General features: G+C 36.5%; 1 protein-coding gene across 3 annotated transcripts in view; it reads left to right on the top strand.

The window, feature by feature from the left end:
• plxdc1 (plexin domain containing 1) overlaps window positions 1–21,948 on the top strand; it is a 293,884-nt gene that overhangs the window by 39,697 nt on the left and 232,239 nt on the right. Inside the window, exon 2 of one of the 3 annotated variants that reach the window (XM_026257641.1) lies at window positions 3,185–3,299. The exons of the other annotated variants lie outside the window; for them this stretch is intronic. Coding sequence (XP_026113426.1) covers window positions 3,290–3,299 — 10 coding nt within the window. The 5' untranslated portion in view covers window positions 3,185–3,289. The remainder of the gene's footprint in view (window positions 1–3,184; window positions 3,300–21,948) is intronic. 3 annotated transcript variants of the gene reach the window in all.

The raw sequence follows: 21,948 nt of genomic DNA, 5'->3' as shown, positions 1-21,948 counted from the left end.
GTTATTTTCTGGACTTTCAATACTCGTGGTTAGACATTGAAGTTGTGTTTTACCTTGCAGGCAATGATACAATACGGTGACCATTTGGTAAGATCCCTGGAACCCCAAGAAATCTGTGGGTCGTGGATGGTTAGCCAAGGATTTCCTAGTATTACTGAATGCTGGGGTGTAGTTGTACCATAAAATGAGAGGGTTTCTGAATGGAACAGAGCAATCTTGACTGTAATATGGATGGTTTGATGAGTGATACCTTTGCCAATAGGTTGAATGTTGATGGCGGTGATTTTAATTGATGGTATGCAAGGAATTACTCTTTTGGCACGATCAATAGTTATTATTTGATTCCTATTGCGTTTGAGGTACTACTAGCACTGTTTTTGCCATCCTGGACCTATTGCAAGAGGATAGTGACAGTGGTTTTTATACTTTTCCTCATTAAATAAGATTTGGTTTTGGTGATCACCTAAGCAGTACTTTATTAAGCAGAATGAGGTTTCTTTGTGTCGGAATTCAACAGGAATGGAAAGCCATACATGTAGAGATGCTGATTTAAGAAAAATTTGGAGCTGTATGTTACACTTAATTTTTTTTCTGTCTGCCTAGTGCTTCCTACCATCAGGGCTTGAAAATGAAAAAAAAAAAAAAAACAATCAATCGGTTCGCTCCGAGCAGAATCAATATTTTATCATTTCTGTTTCCAGTTCGGGTGGAAGAAATACCGGTTAATAACGTTATTTTTTAAAACAAAATTATTTGCCTATAATTAGCCTAATAATAATACTAATAATAATAATACAGTAATAAAAAGAAAAGGAAAAATAGAGATCTAACCCTTAGTCACAGCCAAACAGCTTAAAAAAAACTTAAGTCGTGTCTCACGGCCCATTTTATTAGCCCTACTACTTCCAAAAAAATGCAAAAGCGTTTAAAGCAAAATGTTGACAAAAATTCTAAAAACAGTTATTACAGTGGTTTCTCTCCAAATCAAATCCTCTAAAGTTTAGGCTATAAAGATGTTAATCCAAAAACAAAAGGGGAAGCTGATGCTTACCTCTGCCATTCACAGATAGGAGTTTTACTTACTCAAACATGTTCTGAGGGCAAGTGATTGGTTTACAGATTCAACCAATTAATTTGAAGCAAAGGCGGAGTCAGGAAATTTGAACATGTGGAAGGAATACTTCAGACAGATACGTTACTGACACTTCTTGGGAGGCATTTGTTGCAAGGTAAGTTAATTTACCACGTATTCTAATGAAAAAAAAGAAAATCTCTAACATTTTAAAAGATAATTAGCGAACAAAGATACACAGAACAAATAATCATGCATTTTCACTTGACAGCTTCATCAGTTGATTGCAGCAAAGCTGGTTATGAGGTAACTGGAGTAAAACATGCTTTTCCTATGCTTCCACACTGTCTGTGAAACCGAAATGAGCGAAAAAGTACTCATTCATATCTCCAGTATTTATATTACTGTTATTTTAATAAACGATGCGCTGCTCTCAGGGCAGGAGTACTCAATATTCATATTACAGTTTTTTTTACTGTTCCTTGAGCTGCTCTCCGTGTAGGAGTACTCTATATTAATACTACTGTTATTTTTTGTGTATTATTAGCTGCTCTGGGGCAGAAGTACTCTATATTCATATTACTGTTATTTTTACTGAACTATGAGCTGCTCCCAGTGCAGGAGTAACCAATATTCATATTACTGTTATTTTTATTGTATTATGCGCTGCTCTCAGGGCAGGAGTACTCAATATTCATATTACTATTATTTTACTAAACTATGTGCTGCTCTCAGGGCAGAAGTACTCAATATTCATATTACTATTATTTTACTAAACTATGTGCTGCCTTCAGGACAGGAGTATTCAATATTCATATTACTGTTATTTTTAGTGTATTATGTGCTGCTCTCAGGGCAGAAGTACTGAATATTCATATTACTATTTTTTTACTAAACTATGTGCTGCTCTCAGGGCAGAAGTACTCAATATTCATATTACTATTATTTTACTAAAATATGTGCTGCTCTCAGGGCACAAGTAATCAATATTCATGTTACTGTTATTTTTAGTGTATTATGTGCTGCTCTCAGAGCAGAAGTACTCAACATTTATATTACTGTTATTTTACTAATATATGCACTGCTCTCAGGGCAGAAGTACTCAATATTCATATTACTATTATTTGACTAAAATATGTGCTGCTCTCAGGGCACGAGTACTCAATATTCATATTACTGTTATGTTTAGTGTAACGTGCTGCTCTCAGGGTAGGAGTACTCAATATTCATATTACTGTGATTTTTACTGATCTATGTGCTGCTCTCAGGGCACGAGTACTCAATATTCATATTACTGTTATGTTTAGTGTAACTTGCTGCTCTCAGGGCACGAGTACTCAATATTCATATTACTGTTATGTTTAGTGTAACGTACTGCTCTCAGGGTAGGAGTACTCAATATTCATATTACTGTTATTTTTACTGATCTCAGGGTAGGAGTACTCAATATTCATATTACAGTTATTTTTACTGATCTCAGGGCAGGAGTACTCAATATTCATATTACAGTTATTTTAAAGTGAAAAGTGAAAGTGACATTCAGCCAAGTATGGTGACCCATACTCAGAATTTGTGCTCTGCATTTAACCCATCCGAAATGCACACACACAGAGCAGTGAACACACACACACACACTGTGAGCACACACCCGGAGCAGTGGGCAGCCATTTATGCTGCTGCACCCGGGGAGCAGTTGGGGGTTTGATGCCTTGCTCAAGGGCACCTAAGTCATGGTATTTAAGGTGGAGAGAAAGCTGTTCATGCACTACCGCCACCCACAATTCCGCCCGAGACTAGAACTCACAACCCTTCAATTGGGAGTCCGATGCTCTAACCATTAGGCCAAGACTTTTTACTGTTCTATGAGCTTCTCTCAGCGTAGGAGTACTCTATCTTCATACTACTGTTATTTTTAGTGTGTTATATACTGCTCCGGGGCAGAAGTACTCAATATTTATATTACTGTTATTTTTTATGATCTATGAGCTGCTCTCAGGGCAGGAGTATGTGATATTCATATTTTTAAGAGTAATCAGTTTTTTTTAATCATTACATTTATAAATCAATAGACAATTTCTGCATTATTGAATTATCTTTTATTTTGTTTTCCAGTTACAGTACCTGGAGGAGCTGGCAGAAATAGGACAAATCAAAGGAGCTAACACTGAAGAGGCATCTAATGCTGCTGAGTGCAAAATGGTGCAAAAATGGAGATGAATGAAAAATGGTGTGTGTTTGGTTCCACCTGATAAAAGCACATAATAGCCAAGGGTACTCGAAGGGTAATTGGTTCTCATGGGGACGTTAGCGATTATAAACATTTACAGGGGTTAGTCTGTGATTTTATTGCCATCTGAATCCAGAATGTCATTGTTTTTTCTCCCACAATCCCCATGAAAATCTCCAGCTGAATCCCAAGGTCATGTGGTAATTTAATTGCAAATCCACATCTCTGAGATTAAATCATTTCAAAATTAACCGTTTGAAACCGTTTTCACCACTGTTTAACACCATATACTAACTGTTGTACTTTGCATGCATTTTACAATAAAAATATATATATATATATATATATATATATATATATATATATATATATATATATATATATATATATATATATATATATATATATATATATATATATATATTGAAATACTAAAATGTTTACAAGAATACTATTTCAGAAATGCTCCATCACAGTGATTGAATGCTTATTAAGAACAAAAAGACCAGAAAAGCATGTAAACATTTGAAATGGGTCATTATTATGGCAGTAACAGGTATGCAACATATTTTTTAAATATTTATAGGCCTACAATTACATACTTAAAAATGCAAACCAAGTAGCTTTGTTTGCCTCATGTAAATAAGAGGTTGCATTTACTTATTAATGCTAATCTCCACATTTTTTGAGACCCATAATTTTGAGAGATAAAATTTAAGAAAACTATTTCAGCTATATTGGGTCTATTTTCCTTTTAAACCAGATATTTAAATAAATAATAAATATTATATTATTACATTTAAATCTATTATTCCAAGAGAATGACATTTTATTTAGAGCAGACAACCATGCAACTGGCCATGTCTGCAGTGCGTTCCTAGGTTCACACATCTATCTTCTCCACTGTGAATAAATCATCAAATCACCTTATCACTGAGGTGTCATGTAAAGAATTCTTTACATATGTTCATATGAATAACAATTGCCATCTGAATTGAGAGAGAAGTCTTGAGTTGACTTGGTGATACATAAATGTGTTTTCAAATGTGTCATGTAAATAATTTCAAATGTGTCATGTAAATAATTCTTTACATATGTTCATATGAATAACAATTGCCATCTGAATTGAGAGAGAAGTCTTGAGTTGACTTGGTGATACATAAATGTGTTTTCAAAAGTTCCGGGTGTCCATCTATGTGCAACCACCAATGTTCTCATAGGCTGTTGCAGAGAAATTAAGCCCTGTAATTCTAAAAATAACCAAAATTTATATATATATATATATATATATATATATATATATATATATATATATATATATATATATATATATATTAGTGGTGGGCCGTTATTGCCGTTAACGTGCTGCGTTAACGTGAGACTCTTATCAGGCGATAAAAAAAATATCGCCGTTAATCTATTCTCAAAGTTGGGTTGGGAGCTGGGTCTATACTAAGCAAGCTATGATGACTTTCACATATTTTATATAACCGACTGGCTGAGGCCAGGCTAAAAAGATGTTCAGGACAGTTGACGGGCCACTGCTATGCATCGTCACGAAAGCTTATCTTTTTCACGTGTTTTTAAGCCTTACCGCTTGTCGATTTTAAACATTAAAGCATCCAAACACAAGAAGCAGAAAATCTGAAGAGAGAAGCTGGTTACTCGCGCGCTGTGTTCGGTGCACACGAGAGAGAGAGATGCGTCTCACGGACAGCGACACTGAACCGAGCTCTCTTCTGCGAAGTTCCCCTCGAAGTCCCTCATGCACCTGAACGAACAAATACAAATCGCAGTTTGAACAAACAAAAAGATGTGAAAGAGCCCAATTCAGTACTCGCGGTGTTCTGGTGTTCAGGGCTCACTCAGAGAAAGGCGTCTCAAAACACTTGAACACCGAATTTGCTTATTTTTGCTCTTTTGTCGACAAATACTTACAAAATATGTCAAAATATCCACATCGGAAATTATGCTCGAAAAAACTGTCAGTTATTTCTGAAGTGAAAGTAAACAGTTGAGGGCAAAAATGGGATGTGTATTATATTGGATGCGTTCATCATCTCTTAAAGTGACCGCGCCTAATTTAGCTACTGAATGCTGTAATGTTAATCCAAGAATATGAAAATGAAAATCACTCACTGCTGTTGACTGAATTACTTTGTAGTTTTAACAGTCATAATAAAAAATATTCAGACACCAGATATAATTTTTGATATATATAGCAAAACTGTAATGTGAGAAATGCTGAAGGTGTCTGAATAAATGTATGTTTGATTGTATATTTCATTTTTACATTGAAGACTATCCAGTGCTATTTTACATTTAATTATTTGGTTTCTGTACCTTGACACCTACAAACTTGAAAAAAAACTGAAACATTGTGTAAATAGCACAAATAAATAAAAATAAACAACCATACAAATAAAAAAGTTTTAAACAGGGCCAACTGGTAAAAGTGTATGTGTGAAACAGGCGTAAGGTTGTGTGCACCTTGTGCAATGTGGAATTAGTTTACAGCTTTTTCAAGCACTTTGTGATGCATTTTGGAAACAGGAGATGAGCCCCTTTTCTAATGCACCACCTAGCTTGATAAACCCCTTCTCAAAGACTTACTGTTTGACAATTTTATTTGGGTTAACACACATATTCTGAATGCCGTCGGCAGAATTCGAATGAGCCATTTTAATCTAGATTAATCTATGATTTATCTGGATATTTTCTTTTTTTTTTAAATGATGACAAGCCGGAATGAAAACAAGCCGAAATAAAATAGAAGTAACGAAGCTATTTTTAAAATGTAAGGAGTAGAAATTACTGATACTTGCGTGAAAATGTAAGGAGTACACTCTAAAAATGGTTGGGTTAAAAATAACCCAATTGGCAACCCAGCACTGGGTAAATATTGGACAGAACACGTGCTGGGTTAAAGTAACCCAACATGCTGGTTTACACATTTTAACCCAGCAAGCTGGGTTATTTAGAAAACCCAAGTTAGAGTCATTTTTACCATTTGTGGGTTTGCATTTTTATGATTCTGGGTTATTCTTGCTGGGTTATTCTCATAATTTCACTTTTGCTTAACAAAGCAATCATGGATTAATAAATAATGAAGAATATAGGTTTAGACTGTTAAAAAATATTTTTAATGCCATCTGACATTCAAAATTTTGTACCAATGACAAACAACATGAAATTTTCCCCTTTTTTGTTTCCAGCAAATGCTAAATAAATAAATAAAATAAAAATCACAGAAATACAGTTGCAATAAATAAGAAAATTATTTCTGAATGACCTGTGTCTAGCTGTTTAACTATTACATTTTGACATATTTAGCTATTTAAATACACAGTGAAATGGCATTAACAATTAACATTCTTTAAATTTAAATTTAAAGATGTCCTTAAATTTATATCAAGTATATAAAGACTCTATGTAGGTAGATGTGCACTGCTTAGGGTAGTTCAACATATAGTTCACCCAAAAAATCTGTCATTTATTACTTAACTTTATGTCGTTACAAACCCGTAAGACCTTCGTTCATCTTCAGAACACAAGTTAAGATATTTTCGATGATATTCGAGAGCTTTCAGACCAGGGTGAATAATTAACAATTTTCATTTTTGGGTGAACTTGTCAAACACTTCAGCTCTGAAGCAAAGATCTACACCTGAGAGCAGTGTACTCTGCTACAGAGCCTGTCTATGGAAGGACAATTTTCAAAAGGAATTGCAAATTATATTTTCAATTGCGTTTTCCACATGTGACAAATTGTGACATAATCCAAACACAATTGCAAATCTTGAACAAAAATTACCTTTTCAGTTTTCATGAATGCACAGTGACTGCCAAATTTCAAATGGAAAAGCAAAGTCCGTTTGCAGCTGTATTTTCCATGTGTTATGAGTAATAAGCCTATCATATTGAACAAATACTGCATCATAGCAGCTTTACAGTATTAAATAGGAAAATAGTGTGTAATAATGCAAGGTCTTTACAGGGGATCTGTATCTGGGGCTCTAGTTGTCCTGGTCTCCGCTGTCTTTCAGGGCAGTAGAGGTCACACAATAAATAATTCTGTCATTTTTACCCCAAATGCAGCTACTATCCCCTGCTAACAGTTAGAGTCACATGGTACTATTGGTCAATATTCACCATTAACCAAATGCTTTTCACATGAGGAATAAAATATAGGGTAAGATGCAAATAGATAAATAAGAGTAGAACTGCAATGTTGTTTTGCTGACGTGCATCAGAGTGCATACAGTGAGAGATTTGGGGTAAAAACTACAAAATATCTCCCAATACAAACACGCCCCATAGTATAGTTCCACCCTTGATACAAATTGACAGCTTTTTGTGTAAGGCATCTGAAATACAAATGCTTTTCAATTGAGTTTGGACTATTTCACAATGTATGTGTCCACATGTGGAAAAATACAGTTAAATATATAAGATTTGCAATTCCTTTTGAAAATAGTCCAGAATATCCTTACCTGTCCATTGATTATGATCAATGCCTGAGAGATCTGCTGGCATTTTTAAATCACCACGACAATGGGATGGGGTTTTGTGGACTCTGCTCAGTTAAGGAATTCCATGTTTGTTCCAACCTTTAAAATAAATAATAAAAAAAAGTTCAATTAACTGTGTGGACTTAATCATGAAATTTACCCATCATGATTATTTGTTAAATTCACCTATGAGTTGGTCTACAGAAGCAGGATATGATATAGTGATTGGCTGAAAGGTGTGCTTTCAAACTGTCTAATCAATGGGATGTTCATTATGAATCACAGTTTTATGTTAATATGCTGGCTATATCAAACACACACAGTCACTGGCACAGATCACACTGCATGCGCGCACACAGACATTTCTATGACAAGTCACGTAGGTAACTTAACGTTACTGGGTTACTCCGCAGCTTTAAAACAGTCCATATAACGTTAGTTAACGTTAGTTGATAAACACGAACTTACCGTTAGACGCCTCAATAAGACTGCACTCGACGAGTTTTTCTCTCACAAATGTATCCATGTGCTTTTCTGACAGGAAATTATAATTTGAATTATAATTTGTATGTAAAAATACTTTAAAAACCACACAAGCATCAAATCACCTCACTAACGCGGCCCTCGCTGTGCGTGCGCGCACTTTAAAATGCCCCGAGACGTCGATTCTTTTACAGGAATCACTTTGTTTGAGAACTACTGAACCGGTTTATTTGAACCGGATCGTTGGTTCTTTTAGACATGTGGTCCGACTATATTGTACGTAATTGTATGATTTACATGTCGATATGGACAACTGCAGGTGTTTACATTAGAGCAGAAAGTCGTATTCACTTTTTGAACTAATTTGACTCACTTAAGTTAAATGTCAAATTCGCTTTTCAGTGTCAGAAACGACTTTTTCCTCTATTTTCACAGGTATTCGTATATTTCAGCCATCCGTCACTGTCTGAAACTTAATAAAACTGTATTAATCTGTCGTCTCATATACCTTAACACGATTATGTGAGTCACGTAATGTAGGTTGGCCGTTTGAGGTAAACTGTTCATCATTTAACGTAAATAATGCTGGCCTGTAGAAGTTTAACAGTATTGTTGCAGCAAAAAAGTTATAATTCTGCCAATTTAAAATAATTATTAATGAAAATATTAAATAAACTTACCTTAAAACAGTTGAAAGCCGTGGCTTTGCCCCGTTGTTCTTCCAAAATCACAGTTGGGGAGCGATTTAAACATCTTCAAGGCGCGTTAAATAACCCAGCGCTGGCCTGAAACAACCCAGCGATGCAACCCAGCAGGGTTAACCCAACACCTGGTAAATTGAAACTACCCAAAAGTGTTTAAAAAGAAATAAAATAACCCAACAAAATGACCCAACAGACTCAACCCAGCATTTTGGGTTAAAAAATAACCCAGCCGTTTTTAGAGTGTAGAAGTAAAAAGTCGGCTGAAAAATTATTACTCAAGTAAAGTATAGATACCCCAAATTTCTACTTAAGTAATGTAACGAAGTATTTGTACTTTGTTACTTGACACCTCTGCAAATAAGTTTCTAACTCAAACCCTCTAAGCAGTGCTTAATTTGTAAATTGCGAGGTCCCAGAACAAAGCAGGGTAACGGATCCAGCATGTGATTATAGGAGGAAGAGGTAATGGAACATTCACGCAATCACATCGCTGGACCAGTTTAAGTGATTTTAAGAGCGTGTACCAGTTGCATTTAGTCTGTTGGGTCATGAATAACATGGAAATGCCATGCGATTTTAAAAAAACAATTTCTAGGACTAAAAACTTTTTGAAAAAGTTGTGGAATTTTATTTTTCAAATCTCTGTGCATTAGAGTTATATTTAATCAGTTCCTACATTTCAGAAAGTAATTCAGAACAGCTCTGGAGGCACATAAATGACACACTTCAGCTTTAAAACAAGATAATAGTGGTTTGTGGGTTTTATGGCTTGTTTGTATCTGTTTAGTTTGTTTGTGGGTAATGTGACCTCCAGACAGCCGTCACCATTCCAAAGCAAGCTAGCGTTCTCCATGCCCTCCAACATATGCAATATTCCAAAGTATGGCATACACGGTGTGCTCCATCGTGCCTCAAAGAAGGCCTAAAACAGTCTCTGCTTATGACTTACAGAAATGTGGGCTTCACCTGCTATTGTTATTTGCACCTCTTGTCACATGTACAGTTTATCTATCTCTGTCGCAGATGAGGGATTCAGATGTGATAAATGCAGGGAAATAGTTAGGCTGACAGAGAAGATTTCAGAATTAGAGACACGCATCCAAACTTTCATTGAGGACAGTAAGAATGTTAGGGCTCTAGATACGGCTTTGGATGCGTCTAGCTCAGGGATTCCTGTACATTATTCGGTTCCGGCAACAGAGCCCCTACAGCAGGGCAACTGGGTGACAGTGAGGTAGCGTAGTCGTGGGTCAAAACACCACTCTACTGTTCAGATCAAAACATTAAACAGGTTCTGAGAAACCTGATGAAAGTGCTCTAGTTATTGGTGATTCTATTGTATGGAACGTGAATATAGAGACACCATCCACCATAGTCAAATGTTTACCGGGAGCCAGGGCACCTGACATCTTGGCAAATTTAAAAGTGCTGGCAAATGCTAAACGTAAACACAGTAAGATTGTTATTCATGCCAGCGCTAATAATGTTCAACTTCGCCAGTCGGAGATCACTAAAAATAACATTAAAGAGGTGTGTGAACTTGCAAGCATGATGTCAGACACTGTAATATGCTCTGGTCTCCTCCCTGCTTACCGTGGTGACGAGATGCATAGCAGATTGTCATCACTCAATGGCTGGATGTCTAACTGGTGCCCACAGAATAACATAGGTTTCATAGACAGTTGGACTAGGTTTCATAGACTTGGAGCTTTTGGGGCAGATCTGACCTGTTGAAAAGACATGGTCTTCATCCCTCCTGGGGTGGTGCCACTCTTCTCTCTAGAAATATGACAAATAGTATTAGTGTTTATACTTGACTTACTTTGGCCCAGGTCAGGAAGGCTAAACCGACCGTCTGCTAGCTGCCTCACGTCACAGAGGTCAGTTAATTCTCAGCACACAGAGACTTTTTCACCTAGATACCACACTATAGAGACTGTGTGTGTTCCCCGAACTAGTAAATACAAAAAACATCCAAACCAAGTTAAGATTAACAATTTAATTGAGGTTCAACAAATAAAAAACAGATGCAATACCGATAAACAAATGATAAAGCTTGGCTTATTGAATATCAGATCCCTTTCTACGAAAACACTTTTTGTAAATAATATGATCACTGATCATAATCTAGATGTGCTCTGTTTGACAGAAACCTGGCTAAAACCTGATGATTACATTATTTTCAATGAATCCAACCCACAAGATTACTGTTATAAACACGAGCTGCGTCTAAAAGGCAAAGGGGGAGGTGTTGCTTCAATTTATAATAATGTTTCATAAATGGTGCTTCATATAACATTATCCAGAGAAACAAATGTTAATTAAAGCTGCAAGCAGCGATGAACGGGCCCTCGCACCCGGGCTCACCAGCAGCGAGTGGCTTTAGTAAATAGGTGAACGGTGAGAAATATTTGTTTAAACTCATAAATATAAGTAGAACATATCAATGTTTATTCCATATATGTGTCAATCTTCCTGTTGCCAGCAGGTGGTGCTATCATTATAATGGAATAATGGCCTTCAGGCAGGACTCTTATCGAACATGTGAAGTTTGGGGAAGATTGAACATTTTATGCCTGAGTTACAACAACTTCTCTTGCTGTGGCGAGACATCAAATTTTGTCATGCCGTTATGGACACGCCCTTTAACAAAAACTCAAGATCTCCACTATTTATCATTGCACAGGCCTTTAGATTAGACTGACCATAAAAAAAAAACAAACAAAAAAAAAACATTAATGGCAAAAGATTTCTAGGAGTAGTTTGTCGCAGAGTAAAACATGTCACTTACTGTTGCCAGCAGGTGGCACTATGAGTGTAATTGAATATGGGCATGTAGATCTGTTAAGGGCAGAAGTCTTATCTAACATTTGAAGTTTGGGGCAGATTGGACATTGTATGTCTGAGTTACAGCGACTTCCTTTTCATGACGAAACATCGAAATTTGTCAGGCTACCATGGACACGCCCTTTAACGAAACCTCAAGATCTTCGCAATTTAACATCGCAAAGGCCTTTAGATTTAACTGACCATGTTTGGTGTTGATCTGAATAAATCTCTAGGAGAAGTACAACCCCTGGAAATGGCAAAAACAATGCCAATTTTGCAAAATAACCAACTTTCTGTTGGGATTCGAATTTCGTACCAAGATACTTTTTTGTAGGTACTCATGTGTTACATGTGTGTACCGATTTTTGTACATGTACGTGAAACAGTGTAAAGTGTATAGGTGGCTCTATCGAGCCATTTTGCCACATCCGATGGAATATTGTCCTTCAGATGTGTTCAGGCCGGGACTCTTATCACACATGTGAAGTTTGGGGAAGATCGGACATTTTATGCCTGAGTTATAACATCTTTTATTCCCATGGCGAGACATAGAAACTTCGTCACGGCGCCATGGACACACCTTTTAACGAAAACTCAAGATCTTCACAACTTAACATCGCACAAGCGTTTAGATTAGACTGACCACAAAAAAGACATTGATGTCATACAATTTCTAGGAGTAGTTTGTCGCAGTGTGAAATATGTCACTTCCTGTTGCCAATAGGTGGCGCTATGACTATAACTGAATATGGGCATGTCAATCTGTTCAGGTTTGGAGTCTCATCAAACATGTGAAGTTTGGGGCAGATTGGACATTGTATGTGTGAGTTATAGCAACTTCATTTTTCATGGCGAATCATCGAAATTCGCCAGGCCGCCACGGACACGCCCTTCAATTAAAACTCAAGATCTTTGCAATTTAACATCACAAAGGCCTTTTAGATTAGGCATACCAAATTTGGTGTTGATTTGAAGAAATCTCTAGGAGGAGTTCGCTAAAATACATCTAAATATGACTTCTAATTAAGTCATTTTTTGGATCTCAGAACCTGACACCTTGTAATTCTGGAGACTCCAGGAAAGTTGCAGCTCTGAAAAATTGTGGTACTGTAGACTAAATGCTCCCTGATATTTTTTTATTCTGAAACAGCAACATTTACAGACTAACTAAAGTTGAAAGTGTAAAACAGCATAATAGCACTCCTTTAATAGGCATTTATTAAGCATTTAATAAATACAGCTATAAATGTTTTGTTCTTGAGCACATCTATAAAGTTCAATCATTTTATTTTCATACTTTTTAAGGATCTTTTTATCATTTATAAATTAAGTTGTTTACAAAAATGAAATATAAACAAATGCAATATATATATATATATATATATATATATATATATATATATATATATATATATATATATATATATATATATATATATAATTTACTGGCTTTCCAATGCCGTTGCCATTGATAATAGGAGTAAGCAAGTTTAGAACACCTACAAACAAGAGTCCACGCAGACGGATGTAGATGCATAACTCTTAAATTCAGATAAATGTCATGTCATGTCACAGGATGTCATAGGTCAGTATAAAATGGTTTTGAAATTATTATTTGCAGCACAAATAAGGATTCTTAGGATGTTTTTAAATCCGTAAAACTGTCAGAAAAGGATAAGGCCTAAGATATTTTTTAAGCTGTAATGAAAGGGGAAAAAAAAACACCACCATTAGCAACAACAAAAACAATAAACATTTAAAATACTGATTATTTCCCCCTGATGATTAAAGAGATGATTAGGTCTCTCTCTCTCTCTCTCTCTCTCTCTCTCTCTCTCTCTCTCTCTCTGTCTCTCTCTCTGCCAGATAGCCCCTCCCCTCCCTACAATTCACACACACTGTCAGTCACCAAAAATGCAGTCAGTCACCAACCTCCTCACACTCCCCCTCCCCCTCCCCCTCCCTTCCCTCACACAGACAGAGTGGCCAGAGTGAGATCATGTCAGTTAAGAAGTCTGACAGTTTTTACATTTTCTGTTGTCCATTCAGTGTTGTAAAGTCGTGAAACTATGCATATTTCCTCAGAATGATTTGATCGCTGTATGAAAAAATGCTTTGAAATGTTTGGAAGCTGCAATTTAAAAATACAAGCCAATTAATGATTCCCTTTTTACTGTCATTTCAAAAAATCACCACGACAAAACTGTTCAAGCTATCCAAAATCCATTCGCAATTTAAGTTTCTCAATGTTTTTGCAACATGTAGACAAAGTTTGGTGTGTATAGTGTACTTCCCCTGTGAGGAGTATGCCTTAATTCACAAAATAATTTTCCCAAAAATCCATATTCAAACCAAAATAGCGGACTTCCTGTTGGTTGCAGCTTATGACTGTGAATTAGAAAGTTGTCCGTCTTGATAAGAACTATTTATGTACCAAGTTTGGTGTCTGTAGCTAAAACTAAATAAAATGCATTATTATTATTATTATTATTATTATTATTATTATTATTATTATTATTATTATTACTATTATTATTATTAGCTGTACACTTGATAAAAAATAAATAAATATAAACTTATGCAATTGTATATATATATATATATATATATATATATATTAGGGGTGCTCCGATCACGATCGGCCGATCGTTACTGCGCATCTCGTCAGTAAAGCCGGTTCAGTAATCAGCCGTTAATTCCATCAGGTGCATGATGCGCATAACGATCGGCCGATCGGCACCCCTAATATATATATATATATATATATATATATATATATATATATATATATATATATATATATATATATATATATATATAAATTCAAGTGTACAGTTTTCTTTTATTGCATCTTGAAATAAATATTTCTGAGTTCTGTGTTTATTTATTAATTTTTTTTAATTTTAGGAAGATTACAGCCTTTAATCTCCTCAAAATAAATGTGCATATAAACCATGAACAATTTAATTATAGCTGTATTTATAAAATGCTTACTAATGACTATTAATTTTGGGAGAAGGCTATATAAAGCATGAACTGACTATTTACTAATGCTTAGCTGAGGAGTGCAGCTATTATGAAGTGTTACCAATGCATTTACCAATGTTAACAAATGAGACATTATTTTAAAGTGTTACCAAATCCTTAAATAATTTAAAAGTGTTTTGTTATGATTTTATTCCCCTATAAGCATTTGTGAAATAGTTCTGCTTGCATTGCAGCTTAGTCTTCATCTGTGAGCTGAACAGTTTTACTGTTACATCCATGAGATTATGTAAATTCAAATAAATGTCATGTCACAGGGTGTCAGAGGTCATTATCAAATGAGTTTGAAATTATTATTTGCAGCACAAGTATTTTTAGATTTTTTTTTAATCCCTGAAACTGTCAGAAAAGGATAAGGCCTAAGAGATTTCTTAAGCTGTAATGAAAACAGCACAATTAGCAACAACAACCAAAAAATAACAATTTAAAATACAGTTTTTTTTTCTGGTGATTAAAGAGAAGTTTAAGTCTCTCTCTCTCTCTCTCTCTCTCTCTCTCTCTCTCTCTCTCTCTCTCTCTCTCTCTCTCTCTCTGTCTGCCACTCAGCTCAAACCCCTCCCCCACTCACACTCACACTCTCTCACACACACACACACACACACACACACACACACACACAGTCAGCACACATACATTACTCACACAGAGTGACAGAGTGAGACCAGATGTCTGACAGTTTTTTAATTTTCTTTTAATCATACAGTGCTGTAAAGTAATGAAACTATGCATATTTCCTCAGAATCACTGGTTTTCTAAATGAAAAATGTATTTAAAGGTTTGGAAGCTGCAATTTAAAAATACAAGACGATTAATGTTTCACTTTTTACTGTTATTTCAAAAAATCACCACGACAAAACCGTTCAAGCTATCCAAAATCCATTCGCAATTTAAGTTCCTCAATGTTTTTTCTTAATGTAGACAACGTTTGGTGTGTATAGTGTACTTCCCCTGTGAGGAGTATGCATTAATTCAAAAAATAATTTTCCCAAAAATCCATATTCAAGGCAAAATAGCCAACTTCCTTTTGCTCGTAGCTTATGACTGTGAATTAGAAAGTTGTCCGTCTTGATAAGCGCAATTTATGTACCAAGTTTGGTGTCTGTAGCTAAAACTAACCCCCCCACTTTTGACAAAAGGTGGCGCTATAGAGTGCCTCTTCCACGCCCCTTTAAAAGCTTTGCCATAGTCTAGCTATCTTTAATACTGATATCTGTTTCGAGTTTCATGTAAATCTGAGCTTGTTATCTGCCTAAAAATCACCAGAACAGAACATTCAAGTTTGACACATTGCCATGGCAACACTATATTAGATATAAATATCCCCACAACAGATTTTCTTCGGCCGTGTTTTGTCATTATTCTGATGAAGTTTGAAGCAAATCAAGTAAAAATAAGATGTTGAATTCAAAGCGTTTTGAAAATGATTCACTTCCTGCTGCCAGTTGGTGGCGCTATAACTTTGACTCCTAATAGTCACATATATACGATCGGTATCATACAACGAACAAACCAATTAAGTTTGAAGGAACTGTATGTGGTTGTTATTAGACATTTCCTGTTTCTCATTTCTTGCCAAAGAGGAGTATATCAAATTCCAGAGCATGTGTTTTTCATAAAACCCTAAATAGCCAACTTACTGTTGGGCGGAGATTATGACATGCAGTATGAAAGTTGTTAGGATTGATGAGGTCTATATGTGTACCAAATTTCATATGTATACGTGCAAGTATGCATGATATATGGCCCTAAGTACTACAGGGGGCGCTGTAGAGCCCCTGTGCCACGCCCGTGTATCAGACTCTGCCCGGCCCTAATGGTGGCGCTACTTTTCACACACTATCGGTGCTCGGGCCCTAATAATAATAATAATAAACAAAGCAGATACAAGAGGGTCCTCGCACCTCGGTGCTCGGGCCCTAATAAACAAAGCAGATACAAGAGGGTCCTCGCACCTCGGTGCTCGGGCCCTAATGATAAATCCCCTGTTATGTTTGTACTGGCTACTGTATACAGGCCACCAGGGCACCATACAGACTTTATTAAAGAGTTTGGTTATTTTACATCCGAGTTAGTTCTGGCTGCAGATACAGTTTTAATAGTTGGTGATTTTAATATCCATGTTGATAATGAAAAAGATGCATTGAGATCATCATTTATAGACATTCTGAACTCTGTCGGGGTTAGAAAACACGTTTCAGGGCCTACTCATTGTCGAAATCATATTCTAGATTTAATACTGTCACATGGAATTGATGTTGATAGTGTTGAAATTACACAGTCAAGTGATGATATCTCAGATCATTATTTAGTTTTGTGCAAACTTCATATAGCCAAAATTGTAAATTCTAAGTATGGAAGAACCATCACTTCTACCACAAAAGACTGCTTTTTAAGTTATCTTCCTGATGTATACAAATTCCTTAGCATATCCAAAACCTCAGAACAACTTGATGATGTAACAGAAACTATGGACTCTCTCTTTTCTAGCACTTTAAATACAGTTGCTCCTTTACGCTTAAGGAAGGTTAAGGAAACCAGTATGAAACCATGGTATAATGAGCATACTCGCACCCTAAAGAGATCAGCCTGAAAAATGGAGCGCAGCTGGAGGAAAACAAAACTAGAGGTATTTCGTATTGCTTGGCGGGAAAGTAACCTATCCTACAGAAAAGCATTAAAAACTGCTAGATCCGATTACTTTTATTCTCTTTTAGAAGAAAACAAACATACCCCAGGTATTTATTCAATACAGTGGCTAAATTAATGAAAAATAAAGCCTCAACAAGTGTTGACATTTCCCAACATTACAGCAGTAATGACTTTATGAACTACTTTACTTCTAAAATCAATACTATTATATATAAAATTGTAACCATTCAGCAGTCACTTACAGTATCACATCAGACAGTGCACTATAGACCCCCTGAGGTCACCACACTTGGCTGACTGTCACGTCACTTTCACTTTCACTGAGGAACAGTTCCACTAATTCTCTAATATAATAGAGGAAGAATTGTATAAACTTGTTAAATCATCTAAACCAACGACATGTATGTTAGACCATATACCATCTAAGCTCCTAAAAGACATGCTTCCAGAAGTCATAGATCCTCTTCTGACTATTATAAATTCCTCATTGTCATTAGGATATGTCCCCAAAACCTTCAAACTGGCTGTTATCAAGCCTCTCATCAAAAAAACACAACTTGACCCCAAAGAACTAGTTAATTATAGACCAATCTTTAATATCCCTTTTCTGTCCAAGATACTAGAAAAGGTGGTATCCTCACAATTATATTCCTTCTTAGAGAAAAATTGTATATTGTGAAGATTTCCAGTCAGGATTTAGACCGTATCATAGTACTGAGACTGCTCTCCTTAGTGTTACAAATGACCTGCTTTTATCATCTGATCGTGGTTGTATCTCTCTATTAGTTTTTTGGATCTTAGTGCTGCGTTTGACACAATTGACCACAACATTCTTTTGCATAGATTTGAACACTTTGGCATTAATGGAAGTGCATTAGCATGGTTTAAATTGTACTTATATGACCGCCATCAGTTCGTAGCAGTGGATGAAGATGTATCATATCGATCACAAGTGCAGTATGGAGTACCTCAAGGCTCAGTACCAGGGCCGCTACTCTTCACACTTTATATGTCACCCTTGGGAGATATCATCAGGAAACTGGTGTTAGCTTTCACTGTTATGCTCATGATACTCAGCTCTATATTTATTCGCGGCCCGGTGAAACACACCAATTTGAAAAACTAATGGAATGCATAGTCGATATAAAACAACTGGATGACGAGTAATTTCTTACTGCTAAATTCTGGAAAAAAAACAGGTGTTAATTATAGGACCTAAAAACTCTGCATGTAATAACCTAGAACACTGTCTAAGGCTTGATGGCTGCTCTGTCAATTCTTCGTCATCAGTTATGTACCTAGATTTGCTATTTGATCGCAATCTTTCCTTAGAAAGCCACGTTTTTAACATTTGTAAAACTGCATTTTTCCATCTCAAAAATATATCTAAATTACGGCCTATGCTCTCAATGTCAAATGCAGGAATGTTAATCCATGCATTTATGACCTCAAGGTTAGATTATTGTAATGCTTTATTGGGTGGTTGTTCTGCACGCTTAGTAAACAAACTACAGCTAGTCCAAAATGCGGCAGCAAGAGTTCTTACTAGAACCAGGAAGTATGACCATATTAGCCTGGTCCTGTCAACACTGCACTGGCTCCCTATCAAACATCGTATAGATTTTAAAATATTGCTTATTACTTATAAAGCCCTGAATGGTTTAGCACCTCAGTAATTGAATGAGCTACTTTTACATTATAATCCTCTACATCTGCTAAGTTCTCAAAACTCAGGCAATTTGATAATAACTAGAATATCAAAATCAACTGCGGGCGGCAGATCCTTATCCTGTTTGGCACCTAAACTCTGGAATAACCTACCTAACATTGTTCGGGAGGCAGACACACTCTTGCAGGTTAAATCTAGATTAAAGACCCATCTCTTTATCCTGGCTTACACATAACATACTAATATGCTTTTAATATCCAAATCCGTTAAAGGACTTTTTAGGTTGCATTAATTAAACCAAGTAAACCGGTGTAGCAACAATGAGTTTTACAGAATAATTAACTCAAATGATATATAGGGAATTTGAATAATTAATCAGGAATATGATTAATTTAGATCTCAGATGACAGTTACATTAAATTTGATTATGAAAAATAGCTCAATTTGCCTATATCAATAAATAATTACAGGGCATTGTAATTTACTCATTAATATGTCAATATTCCATTCTTCATATCAATTGTTGTGATAGCTCTGACTGTAAATTACTGCAAATCAAACAGCGGTTTGTCCAGCAGACCACTGTTGACCTATCAATTTTCAATAAAGTTATCACGCCTTATAATTCAAGGAAAAATATTCTCTGGCCATGAAAACATTATCCTATCCTTATGATAAATTTAGTTTCTAAATTTAAAGCTTGTAGCTAAAGATCAGACATCTCAGTGACTCGTAATGTGAGTGGGGTGGAGTCCAAGCCAATCGTCAGTATATGGGTTTTTAATAATTAAACTAGTAATACATCAAACTATAAATCACACAGAGTAAATATGCGTACGAAAATACACACAGTAAGCTTTACAAGACATAACGGAATCCAAATAAAAGAGAGAGAGAGAGAGAGAGAGAGAGAGAGAGAGAAAGTAGAATGAGATCACGTAAGGAGCTCAGGTATGGAAATCATAGTCAGTAACTTTTGGAAGCCAACAACGTTCAGATCATAGCAACAATTTAAAGCAGCATTTAAATCTCCATAGAGAAAGTGATACTTGCAAAATGTCCAATGTGCGTTGCGTGTGCCGGAGGCCATGTGACGTGCTTGCACGCTGCGCTTGATCTTGGCGTGAGCGTGGAGCACGTGGTCCTTTGTTCTGTCCTCGCGCGGTATTTGAAAGGTTCAACAAACAATGTTCCAGAATTCGTCTTCCTTGCGTGGAGAGGCGAATAGTTGAATAAACTTAGTAAAGAAAAGAAACAACAAAACGAAAGCTTCCATAGGAGCCATTAAAATGGCTTTTTCTCTCAGCCCCTGTGCTGAGGGGGTTTGCGCTATGAGCAACGTTGGTCTCACAGGAGAGCAGTGTGTCCGAGAACGGAGACGGAGAAGAAGAGAGAGGGCGGACCTTGTTCGGTCGTTCTTATGGCTTGAAATGGTTCACGCCCCTTTTTCGCGTAAACAAGCCAATGAAAGTCCGCGATCTGAAGCGGAGGGAAAAGTTCCTTTGTCTCTGTGAAGACAACCCCCTGGAGATCTAGGGCTTGTCCAAATTCCAGGGATTATTCTAGCAAGTTTGTAATTCAGATTACATACATTTTTCATTACTTTGCTCTAGATAAATGGGTTTGTCAGAACATGACGATCACAACGATACTAAACATATGTATAAATGATCAAAACATGAAGTTACATTCAAATGCAGAATTACACATATTTAAAGATTTGATTAACACATGATAACACTGCAAATAGTCCCAATTTATATGGGAAACATATAAATGTACCAAAAGGGAATACGTTATACATTTATAAAACATAAAAACAAAAAGGTAATGAATACATTCCATAGAATGCATTGGGGAAAAGAAACCAGTGATTTGGCTTCTCTCCTCTCCTGTTTGTCCAGGGTGGTCGTAAAGTTTTACGACTTGCAAAAGTGGGGGTTACATACACATGACTATTTGAGAAAAAGCCAGGCTGAGGAGAACATTTCCTAAAGTATAAGCTTACAAGGATTAACCATTTTATGCAATCCATAAACATATTTAAAATACATATTAATAAGTATTTACAAAAGTAAGGAACTTTACGAAAGGTTTCCTTTTGTGTATGTTGGAATGTGGTTGGGGGTTTTCATTTCTTCTTTGAAGCTCGCATGGGCATCGTAAATAATTTAAGTCCAGCCAGGCTGGCGCCAGGCCAGGCACTTGGTGCAAAAAGAGTTTCATTTGGAAAATCTGAATTAAACACATGAATCGATGATCTGCATATCCGTTACACACCTCCCCCTTTCGTCAGATGAAGTCCCTGTGTGGACATCATCGGACGGCAATCATCAGGATGGGCAGATGACAGGTGAATCGTGATGGTCATGCAGCAGGTGGGTCATGATGACAGGTGGTTCCTGAAGCTGAGGATTCAGCTTGGTGAGGTTCGGTATTGTCTTTGACTTTGCGTCCCTTTTCCGGGGATTCCATCGGAGACCTCCAGCCACAGTTGTCGTGAGTTTGGCTGTAGAGGTTTGCATCTCGTTGAGTATCCTGTATAGGTTGAAGGTCACGCCAAGAGTCAGGGCGGGACCACTGACAGTGGAGATGCCCCGTGCAGTGTCGGCAGCAGTCCAGGCTAGGACCGCAGATGACTGGTTCAGAATGGGCTGTCGAGACAGTGCTTGGAGGGCTGTGTCGACAGGAGTAATGTCAATGTGTTGGGTGGTACCTTTCAGTACTTGGTCCAGCAGGTTGGCACGGGTGGCGGTGTC

This window comes from Carassius auratus, unplaced genomic scaffold (genome assembly GCF_003368295.1).
Source record: "Carassius auratus strain Wakin unplaced genomic scaffold, ASM336829v1 scaf_tig00214405, whole genome shotgun sequence".
In the NCBI taxonomy this organism is placed as follows: Eukaryota; Metazoa; Chordata; class Actinopteri; order Cypriniformes; family Cyprinidae; genus Carassius; species Carassius auratus.
This window is presented reverse-complemented; position numbering and strand designations above follow the sequence as displayed.